This window comes from Saccostrea cucullata, unplaced genomic scaffold (genome assembly GCF_032062105.1).
Source record: "Saccostrea cucullata isolate Sc308-1 unplaced genomic scaffold, CSIRO_AGI_Scuc_v1 ctg7463, whole genome shotgun sequence".
NCBI lineage: Eukaryota > Metazoa > Mollusca > Bivalvia > Ostreida > Ostreidae > Saccostrea > Saccostrea cuccullata.
Window position 1 is genome coordinate 15591 of NW_026927949.1, and position 12597 is coordinate 28187.

The 12597-nt window shown below is 32.2% G+C and overlaps 1 protein-coding gene across 1 annotated transcript; it reads left to right on the forward strand.

Moving 5' to 3' along the window:
* The first annotated feature begins 879 nt into the window (after positions 1-879).
* On the forward strand, positions 880-11525 carry LOC134275957 (uncharacterized). Its single transcript, XM_062758237.1, has 4 exons — positions 880-962; positions 3233-3411; positions 6282-6530; positions 10652-11525. The coding sequence occupies exons 2-4, from the start codon at positions 3264-3266 to the stop codon at positions 10789-10791; spliced, it is 537 nt and encodes a 178-aa protein (XP_062614221.1). The 5' UTR covers positions 880-962; positions 3233-3263; the 3' UTR covers positions 10792-11525.
* The last annotated feature ends 1072 nt before the right edge of the window (positions 11526-12597 follow it).

Below are 12597 nucleotides of genomic sequence, written 5' to 3' on the forward strand. Positions count from 1 at the left end.
GTACTTGACACAAACAAAAAATATATAGATGAATGGATTGGTATATATTTTTTGCCTGATTTTGATTTGAAATGACATAAATAAAAATCCCTGAAATATAAAGAAATCGTAGGTTTTACTTGGTGCTTAGATATGAGACTTTTTTTGCTTTCTGTATAATTTCATACAAAATTTTGCACAAAATTTTAACCTTGTGACAAAATCTTATACAACTCTCCAACTATACTCGGTAAACATGATTTAGGTTACCAATCTGAATGTATATCTATGGGAAATATTGCTGATTTCTGAAAAAAGTTTGTGTTATTTACTTATTTATCCTTAACAAGAAGTATGAAAAACATTAGTCGGCATTTGCCTTAATTATACCGGTATATTCTACACAGTAGTATTTGCTGATAAGGCCAATGTATCGACCGTACAACTTACAGAATAATGACTTTGAAAGAGACTTTATATATTCTTTTTCATCAACTTGTTTGTCAATAACATCTCTCGTTTTACAAACGGTTCATACGTAGAGCATGCTCTTGCGTATCGACTCAAATAAAATATAGACCTCTACTGCAGGTATGAATGATTCATGTTTTTAAATACTACAACATGAATCCTCATCGCCCTTTTATTCTTACATATATACTTATGATAAACAACTGTTTTTCAAAAAATAATAGAATGTAAAATGTAGATGTCCATCCATAATTATTAAACATCGGTTTCCTCTGAAAAATCTAACAATCCGTCAATGGGATTGACATTCTTAAGTTCAAGCATATTAACGAATGAAATGTACAGTAGTAATGATCGGAATATTACATGTAAAGCTGTTTCCGTGTTTTGATTGAACGATGTTATGATGTTCTACCCGACAAGTTTGTGTACTAGACCATTGTAGGAACACAGAAAAGAAAATAAACTGAGTACTAGTATGTTCAGATTGACTGGAATTCAAAGAAAATAGCGTAAGTATAATAATTCATAATGTACACTATTTTGTATATATGCATTGCAACTGTTTTTCTTTATTTTAAATAATAAAAAAAAAAGTTAAGGTTTGATCATAGTCGTGTATGTAATGTTTTAACTACATGTATTCTAGCTCTGTATATGCGCCATAACTGTTTTTGTTTTATTTTAGATAACGTGTACGTGTACTTAGAATAGAAATATTCTAGAGTATGCTTGGGAAAATGTCAAAAAATTAAAATAAAATAACCAGCAGCTAAATAAAAGTTTGAGATAAAATTGATGACATTTCAGATATAGTTATTATAATGCCCCTCATTGGTCGATACAAATACCTTGTCAGCCAATACAATTTATCATTGAGTCAAATGCTGACTGACGTTTTTCACACTAATTGTTAGTGCATTATTTATACACTGAATTGACGACGGATTTTCCATTATTTCCCGATCATGACAGGGGGCACACAGCGGGTGTGACAGGTCGGCAGGGGATGCTTACTCCTCCATGGCACCTAATCCAACCTCTGATGTTTCGGAGGTCCGTGTTTGCTCCGCTCCTATTTTGTATAGTTTTATGAACGTTTGATCTTGAATACTGTCCGTGTTCTCCGTATGTTTCATTCCAATAGACAAGGAATTGTTTATATCCAAAATTACTTTCTACAAAACTTTTTTAAATCAATGAAATTGAATCTCCAAAGTATCTTCTTCATTTATTTAAGCCTTTATTATTTAAATCATAATATACAGTTATTGACTGGGTATGAGGGCAACATATGATTTGTTTGACCGAAAGGTGAAAATGTTGCCCGAGGCCGCAGGCCAAGGGCAACATTTTCACCCTCAGGTCCAACAAATCATATGTTGCCTGAATCCCAGTCGGTAACTGTTTTGTTATACCCTTCAGTGCCACTTAAGATTTAATCAATACATGCTATATTAACAATTACTTTATATGGAAAATTATGGAATATTCACTAAATGTAAAGCAATAGCTAAGAAAGAACAAAATTAATTATTCCTTTATTATATCACAAAAATAATTTATCACAAAACATACCACTCTTCCCTTCTTCCCTGCTAGTAGCAACAACTCTTGCAGCTCTTAACATGCTTAACTTCGACTATTTCCGTGTCGCCGATATTGAACGATGATTTATTACTATTGTGACGTAGCAGTGACGTTGCGGTCTAACAATTCTTTATATTAGGCCGGTCAATAGTGAAACTGTTAGACTGATGTAATAAACATTTCTTTTGTAGGACTTTTTATTAGTAATAGATATATAGAAAGCTATTTATAAGGGTATAACAAGTAAATATAAAAATCATTTATGATCAAATAAAATATCAAAACTTTGACATGCAGGTATAAAAAAAAAATGGAACGTGGGTTGCAATTTGAGAATCTGATAAACATTGTTTTAAGCATTTAAATCTTTTTTTATTTAATTATTTGGTTCCTTTTTGTCAGTCTCCATTAAACTCTCTTTTTCATTCGATATTCAGTAATCTGTATATCATGCCACATTAGCGGCGTTCGGTTAATATTTTGCACAATAATTAATACAGAAACCATACTGTAAACACCTGAACACTCATTATATAAACATTACCTTGAGTCAAAGTCCCGAGGCAGCATGATCTCACACAAGGTTTGGTATTAAGATATTAACATGGAGTTGTAGATTTTTACACAGTGGACGTGTTTGTTAATTTGTTTACTTTCACTGTAATTTGTAATTCTAACAGTATAATTTTCGATTTGAAATTTATGCATTCATTATAGCTTGACATTTTTTTTTTAAATTGCAACACCATGAAAAACTGCTACATTATGTACAGTGGACCCTCAGATATCCGGACGCCAGATATCCGGATGCTTCAGTATCCGGACGATCTTTCAAGGGAACGAAATTTTTAAATGTTATTTTGTCTTATTTAAGTGGTGATTCAGATATCCGGATGCTTCACATATCCGGACATATTGACTGGGAACCAAAGCGTCCGGATAAATGAGGGTCCACTGTATATTGTTCTAATTATTCATTCATAAGCATAGGACCCGGGGGGGGGGGGTAGCCCCCCTTTTTGCAAAGATAGAAATAATATAGGCATTGAAAATTGAAACGTTTTGTTGGTGTAGCTTCCCCCCCCCCCCAAAAAAAAAAAAAAAATCAGTAAGCCCCTCCCCGACATGCTTTCAGTTTGCTTATGACAACTATTTCATTTGTTAATTGTTAACATGTTTTTCACGAAAACAGAAGAAGAACTCATTCACCTTCAACAAGTGGCATGTGGACCTCCTCCCATTTTAAAAGACTTGGCTTGGAGAGAACTTTACTTGCCATTGGCTGCTTCCTTCTCATTTTGACCACTGCTCATGCGCAAACTGGATCCGAATTGCCAGGGATAGGAGCTCTGGGAGTCGTGGGAATTTCCAGTAAATATCCTAAATACAATTGAACTTCGGTATCTCGAACTCTGATTTGTTGAATACCATGGATATGTCGGAATGATCTGGAGGTCCCAATCCCTTTTTCTCTTTAAGTATTTTACCTTGAATATTTCGAATCATACGTTTTAATACGCATACTTCTTAAAGGGGCATGGACGCAGTTTCCTCTTAATTTTTCAAACCAATTTTATTGTTTACAATTCCTACCTAAGGCATCATCTAATGATTTACAAAAATTTGAACATCATTTGTTGATTAACAAACAAGATACAGAACTTAAAGTTCTTCATAATGTAAACAAGGCTCGTGCTTTGTTTTTGTTTACATATAGAAAATATATTTAAAACAAAATGAAATTCGGCAAATCTATAAAAACTGTCAAATTGTACAGTCGTTTGGCCAGTTCCAAATTTTGACCATTTCCGAATAATTATTAATTTAAGAGCTAATAATTAAAACATTCAAAGGTGTAAAAATAAATTGATACTATGGTAAGAAGGCTTATCTATGAGTGTTTAAATTATGCAAAGTTTTGATTTTTTTGCCTTCAGTTCAGTTTCGTTATCGTAACTGAAAGAGTCGACATACTTTCACAATGCAACAAATCTGAATCATCGCGACGCGTAAGTCTGCAGAAAAACCTCTGTGGTGACATAAATTTTTCACATAAAACAACACTCCAGGTATCAAAAGTAATAAGTACTCTAACAAATACTAAAAACTTGTCTAAAATAAATATTTAGAACACTGGAAGATATCGGAATATTTTCGAGTTATCATTTTACTAGTACCGAATACCTATTTCAAAAACTACATGTATCATAAAATAAATTCATTCTTCGTAGTTTTCTTCATTGTAAACATAATTTAATATACCCCCGCTTGAAAAACAGGGGGAAGGGGTATATAGTGATGGGATGTTTGTCCATCCATCCGTCTGTATGTCCGCCCGTCTGTCTGTACGTCCGTCCTTCTGATACGCCTTGGGGTACCAGTCCATTTCTTATCCACAGCTCTTCTTCTACCACTGAATGAAATTTAATGGGGTTTCACAGAATTTAATGAAGTTTTCACAGAATCTTCGTTAAATAGTGCCAAAGAACACCTTCTATTTTATTTTTAGATCTGGCACTTAATTTGGACTCCCTTAGCATTACATGGATAGTGCCATTCTTTCTAATATTGAAAGGTATATCCATCTTTTATAAATTCGCAATTCCTCCATTCCAGTGAATAGGATTTAATGATCTTTTCAGAGATTTTTGATTATACTTTGCCATTGTACATGTGACCTCTTACTTTACTTTTTGATCTGACACTTATTTCGGGTCTCCCAGAGCAAAACATGTACTTTGTCATAGAAGGCCTGGGATATCATTAAAGTGAGCTCAGTGCTCATATTACCTCTAGTTTCTCTTTATCTTTTGAAAATACAAATAACTTATTGGTAAGCAGTTTAGTTCACTTTTCTTAGGCTGCCCAATGGATAATGTGTGTGACGTATAATTTTTGATTTAGGGTTCAATTGAATGGGTACCGCTTGGGTATTCGGAACTCGTCGACTTATTCGTAAATGGTAAAATGGACACCTATGTTAACTTTCGAAATATTTTTTTTTTTTGGGGGGGGGGGGGAGGGGGAAGGCTGAACTTTTATGAAACAATATTTTCACAAGTCACTGAACTACCTTGACAAAAATCTTAGATTTTGAAAGAATGCCTCGTATATTTATAGCACCGAAGAATCCGTTTCTTATTCGGAACTGATCAAATAAATGTATATTTAAAGTTAACTTTTTATTGAAATTATCTACTTTGAACAAACATATATTAGTAAATTAACCTATGTAAAACAAAAAAATGACACGGACCTTGTTTACATAACAAAGTTTGGAGCTCTAAATCTGTCTTGTACCTCGACAACTGACGTTCAAATTTCTAGTTAAATATTTATAAAAATGGAAAAATAAATTTTGAAATTTTAGCAACTGTGTCCATGCCCCTTTAAAAATTGACTTAACGGCCAGGGCTTTCTTTATTCTGGATGATACCATATATATTTCATTTAAAATAAAGTTTATGTAACATGATTGTATTTCAAATATCTATTTATATCTTTAATATATTGTAAGGCTGACGATGAGCTTACCATTTACGTTTTGAATCACGTTCTAATGTGTATCTACTTCTTATTAAATCCTAATTGAACGAAAATGAAATTCGACTTTTTAGTTAAAGACCTATAACTCTTACTATATTTACCCTTTATGTATGCATAAAATATGTTTGCATATAATACATTTTAGTTGCATAAAAAAGATGAAATATCAACACGCAGTCCAAAATGCATGCATTTTCAAAATTCCAAATCAGTTAGTCATTTTTTAAAAAAAAATAGAAAATAGAAAAGAAAGAACAACGAAAGAAACAAACAACAACAACAACGACCAAAAAACCACTTTGTATCATCTAGGTCTATTTTTCTTAGCCAAAAAAAGGCGTAAATTCCTGGAACTATAGAAACCCTACAGTGACACTTAGTTTTACGATTTTTTGTCGTGAATAGTTTGCCCCTTCGGGACTTCCATGCTCTTAAGTTTTGAAATGTTTACATGTAAATTTTTCACGTTTATATAACTAGTAGTTTACATCCATTTTGAAAACAATTGCTTTACCGTGCTTTAAAACATTTAAAAAAACAATAACGTTGCGTTTTAAATGTTAATTTTAGCATTTTTATGGGATGGTACGAGATTTTAATGATCTTGAATAAATGTATCTATCTTTTCAAAACAATCTATAAACTTGTTTGTGAACAGATCATAATTAGAGTTTTTTTTAAATTTCTTTCCTCAGTGACTGCGTCGACTTCAATATTGTCTTCAGCAATTCGAGATCTGAGGGCGGATCTAGAGGCGTGTGAAGACAAACTTCAAGACTTAGAAGATTGCGAAACCAAGCTGCGAAAGGCAAGGGAAGAAGAGGAGGAATGTAGAAAGGGACAAAGTGAATGTGAAGAGGCGTATTCTAAGGCAAAGGACGATCTAAGTAAAGCAAAGGACGACCGCGCGGCTTGTGATACTGAGTTTGGTGGAAATTTTAAGGGTGAGATTCATATACATGTTAGGTTGAGATACATACATTTAATGTGAGATACATACATTTAAGGGTGAGCTATATACATTATAAGTTAAGATACATACATTTTTAGGGTGAGATACATACATTTAAGGGTGAGATACATACTTTTTAGGGTGAGATATATATAAATTTTTAGGGTGAGAAACATACATTTTAAGGGTGGGATACATATATTTTAAGTTGAGACATATTTTAGGGTAAGATATATACATTTACAATTTTAGGTGGACATAATTTTAGGGGTAAAATATATAAATTTTAAGGGTGAGACATATACATTTCCAATTAATTTTTAGGGTGATATATACATTTTAAGGATCTGAGATACATACATTTTAGGGTGAGATACATACATTTTTGGGGTGAGATAAATGCGTTTTATGGGTGATCTACATGAAACTTAGGGGTGAGATACATACTGTGTGATATTTTAAAGAATTTTAAAAAATCTTAAGGAAAAATATTTTGGAAATGTAAATAAATACGTATAAACTCGTGCCAAAAAAATAGTTGACAGCTTAAGATATGTCCAAAAAATTAAGTTAAATCTGGTGGTCAATTTTGTTGACCCCCTTGCCTCCTTAAGGAGATTCGATCCTGAGCTTTTAAGCAGATTTTGACTAAGTTCTGCATCATATTTAAGTTCTTTTATTGAATTTTGATCTACAATGCATAATAAACTATATTCAATTAAAACCCTACGATAATTTCCATACCAAAAAAAAAAAAAAAATGAGAAACTATTTTTTTTTTTTCGAAGTATTAACAGTTCTGTTAAGTTTGGATACCTATTCATCCGTGCAGGCTACACAGAGATCTAAATTGTTTTATTTAATAGCCATTCTCTGTAACCACTTAAACTTCGTTGCCACGCATGGTCACTGATATTGATGAAACTTCACCCATGCTTAGTACTTGACACCAGAAACAAATATCAAACAAAATTTCGTTGCTAGGTGTCTCGGTTGCTATGGCAACAGCCAGAAAAGTTTGAAAAATTGAGATTTTCAGCCACATTAAATTTTGACTGTCGCCTAATAAAAACTTGAAAAAGCAAACAAACCTTTCTCACAAAAACATGACACCTTGATGTCACTTATACTGTAAAGAAACAGTTTATAATATATCTCTAAGTAAGTGGTAACCAAGGGTACATTTGGAATACATTTAAAATGCTGAAAAATACTGAAAAACACTCCGTATTCACTAATGGTAGGAATTACATGCTCAAACTCAATCACCGACTTAAGAAAAACAATGAAAATGTTTGACCTTAAGTTTATAAGTATACGCAATATTATTCTATAAATAACTTTTATGGTTGCCATGGTAACACAGTGTAACCATGCAAAAACAGTAACTATGATTGAGTTTATGCTACTGTCTTGGGGGAAAACATAAAAATTCAAGACTAGCAAATATGCATCCTTAGGACCTTGCAACACCAAAACCATAAGAAAAATTGGGTATAATTGCTACTTTGCAGTGTTACCATGGAAACAACGAACCAGTGCTTAAAAGAGAATTATTTTTCGCTGCATGAAGAATTAAATTGCCATTTAATCAAGAAACAAATTAAACGATTCAGCTTGAATAGTACTTATCTGTTAGAACTGTAGTTGAATATCATACATTGATAAAATTTGATGAAGAAAACAACACTGTTGCTATGGTTACCAAAAAGGGAAAATGTTCGATTTTGTGAACTTTGTATCAATATTAAACTCTGTGTGCTAACTTCTTGCATCCACTTAGAGATTGGATGATAGTCAAAATTAAAAGTCATGTTAGCTGTTAATAAGTATCAATCATAAAAGTCTTGGGAATCTACATTTAGGGGTACGTATCCAAGGAAAGAAAATATTTTTCAGGGTTTTAAGCATATATTTTCTGTTTATTTCCATAGCAACGCTCTTTTTAAAGAATCTTATCTGAATTTTTTCAAATGGGAAAACTTGGAGCACACCAACATCTTTAAAAATTAATCATTAGCTATGAGAAAATGTGGTTTTTAAAAAAGATAGGATCAGATTTAAACATACAGAGTGTTGCTTTAAAGGCTCTCTGTGGTATAAAAACCTTGGCAACCATTGCCAACCAGAATGAAATATCATATTATGTTCATGGTATATGTTTCAAGGCTCTTTTTTCTATTATTTGGTCACATTTTATCCTATAATTGCTTTTTATTTTTACGTATATGACTTTATAAAATTCAATGAATAATCTTTTTACTTTTGAATACTTTGTTACCATAGTAACGTATGTAATAGTTGATTTACCAAACAAGTTTATCATGCAATTGACACATCTGACCTTCAACTTTTTGAAACAGTCATTGCCAATTGTTTGATTTGCCGCAAATGTTAACTATGGGGCTCTAAACATGTTAAAAACTGCCATTTTTCGAACTTTAAGACTTGTTGCCATGGTTACTATAACACATAGCAACCAATTTTTGCCTGATTTCAGTTAAGGGTATCAAAGACTTTTATCATAGAGAGTTTGGAGAAATTCTGAGACTATGCGTGCCACAGCTCCTATATAAAAGTTCAAGTCATTACAGAGAATGGCTCTTAACTTTTATAAATTCTGTCACCATATTTTGTAACAAATATATCAAACATAAATAAAGTCCTTTTAAATATTTTGAGTTACCTCGTAAGTTCCCACTTTTAATTTTCTTTTCTGAATATATGATAACTTTGATCATTTTGCTAAAAGTCAGCAATAATGTAAGATTTTAAAATATATTTTTCTTCTTAAATTTTCAATGTCATAAAATATTTTAAAGTGCATAATGGTTAAATAATTGATATTTTGAAGTTATTTGAAACCTTTTTATTTATCCCGATTTTAAAGATTAAAAGTATATTTGATCCCATATTTTTTTGGATAAAAAAAAATATTTGAAGGAAAAACTTCGAGAAATCGATGTATGTTTTAGACACTAGTTCACTGCAAAAAAAGGTCATATATAATCAAGCATGGCGCCAGATCCATATGGAAACCAGTGCGCCCCATTATTAGCAGACCTTTTTGTATTCATATGAGGAAGAATTTGTCCAAAATCTTATACATGAAAAGAAGATAACATTTGCTGTGGCCTTCAACTCGACATTAAGATAATTATATCGAAGACGTATTGTCAATTAACAATGGTTATTTCTGTTCTTATGTCAATATGATATATCCCGATGAGATGAAGGATATTCCACAGAGTCTGAGACATCTGTTTCATATTTGGATATTTTACTTGAAGAAGACGTTAATGGTAATCTAACAACCAACCTCTATGTTAAACGTGATGACTTTTACTTTACAATCGTCAGCTTCCCTTACTTATGCAGCAAGATGCCTTCATCACCTTCAATACGAGTCTATATACCCAGTATCTCAGTTCATTCGATACGCATGAGCATGCTCTACGTATGAACAATTTCTAAAACGAGGTGAATTATTGAAAAACAAGTGGTCTCGTTTAAAGTCATCATTTTGTAAGTTCTATGATCGATACTATGACCTTGTAAGCAAATACAAATTATCATTCACTCAAATGCTTACTGTCGTTTTTCATACTAATTGTTAGTCCATTATTTATGTACACTGAATTGACGACAGATTTTTCCGTTATTTCCTGATCATGACAAGGAGCACACGGCGGATGTGACCGGTCGGCAGGGGATGGTCACTCCTCCATGGCACATGATACAACCTCCGATGTTTTGGAGGTCCATGTTTGCTCTGCTCCTATTTTGTATCGTTTTATGGACTTCCGATCTTGAATACTGTTCGTTATCCCCATATGTTTCATAGAACTCAAGATTTGTTTGATGTACGAAGATACCAAAATAAACTTTAAATAATGGAAAAAAAATTATATCAGGATCCAATCTCTTTTGGGAGTCTTTTCGGTTGAAACGAAAATACTTAAATCGTTATTATTATTTTTTTTTTTTTTTTGATTTTGTAATTTCGATTTCAATGTTTCATAGTGTCAATAAGCAACAGTAGCCTGCAGTTTCTTTGAACAAAATCATTTTATTCTATTTCATATGTAAAATTTCTATTTTTTCTCCTTTTAGAGTTTCTAAGCAAGTTTTGTAGTGCGTATGGGAGAGAGTGTGTCTGTGCTGTAAATACTACGCCAGAGGAATGTGCTGCGGAAACCGAAACTACCTGTGTGTATGATGCTGGTCAAGGATTTTGTAGATATAATCCCTAGAAGCCACTGGACAGTAAATCTTGCAGCAAGCTACACTCTTTTGATGCTAATGAACTCATTGCTGCTACCGGTTATCTAGATGCATTAGAAAGCAAATTTTGTTGCAACAAGTTACACCTTTTTAATGCTAATAATTTCATAGATACATTGGAAAGGAAATCTTGTTGCAACAAGCTACACCCTTTTAAACTATAAAAATGAACACATTATTGATACCGGTCTTGTAGAGTAGCCCCCCCCCCGGAAAACTGGTTTTGAAGTAGAATCCCCCCCCCCCCCCTGGAAAACTTACTCTAGAGTAGGATTTCTCCAGAGTCAATTTTCTGGGTGGGGGGATCCTACTCTGTGTAGTAGTACGATTTACCCCAGTGAATTATAATTGCTCTACTTATGTTTTGAGGGGGAATCGGTGGGACCTTGCTACAAAACTCCCTTTTTCAAAATGGTGAGCAGATGTATTGAACATACGTATACGAAATATGACATAAAATTAAAAAAAAAATTAAATCAAATAAATGCTCAACCTAAGTGCAAAATAAAATTTTAGCCATTTATCAAATGTTAGAATTTATTAATTCAATATCGATTTAAAACTTTTGTAATTTTCTTTCCATACTATACCTTTTCGTTCAAACTCTGCTGAAAAAAGAATATTGTTTAATTGTTTTAAGGACAGATGATACAAACTTTTGGCAAATATTTGAATATTACTACTGACTTTTAATTTTTCATTAAAAGTTTCACAATAATGGGATCTAAGGAGATTTAATTTTATAAAACATGTATAGATTTATAAGGATGGTTACAGGAAGGTGAAAATTTGAACATCATAGTAAGTTTACAATTTCTTAATGTTTTAGAAAGTTTATCATTTACAACCAAAATAGGTTCAAAAATATATAGCAAACAATGCAGACATATATTTTTTGGTTGTTTCATCATATTTTGAGAATATTTACCTTTCTTTTGAATGCCACCAGGTTTATTTTGGCTAAGATTCCATGATTTGAAATATATGTTTAGAAGATTCTTACAACATTCAGGTCAGATGACACATTCCTCAAAAATATATATTAATTTTTCCTAAGAATTTGTCATTGGAGTAAAGGTACTTAAACAAGTTTCCTCACAAAAAATTAGGGTACCTTACCAAACATTTGGACAAGATACCACATGGTCATATTCCTTATATAACTCTTATGGGTAATCTCTTGAATGGCATATATCACAATTTTGGGTGTACTTATATCTAAAAACATTTTGAAAACAATGTAGAAATCAGAAGTGAATGACAAACATAAATAATTTTTTATATTAGACTAAGAGAAACAGGATATATATTTGAGGAACTTGTCGTCTGACCATTAACGAAAAAAAAAAAAGAACATTCATTCACCTTTTAAAAATCACGTTTGTCGTTTATTTTTTTTCCATAAAAATATTGCGTCTGTGGTTTATATTGCCTTTATATCAAGGGGAAAATTCTACTCTGAGAAAGAAATAAGGGGAAAATTGGCTCTCGTGTGAGATTTCTATTCGGAGGAAAATCCTACTCTAGAGTACGACTTCCGGGGGTAAAGCTGGCTATGGGGGAAATCCTACTCTACAAAACCGGTTATCTAGAAGCATCGGAAAGCAAATCTTATTGCAATTTATAAAAAAAAAATTCAAATTGTCCCAAGAACAACTGAATAGAATAAACCTAAAAGATTGATTTTCTTTCTGTTCTTCCTTTTTTCAGTATCCTTTACTTTTAGGAAGAAGTGATATTTTGAAAATATTAAGCTGGAAAAATTATGTATCTGG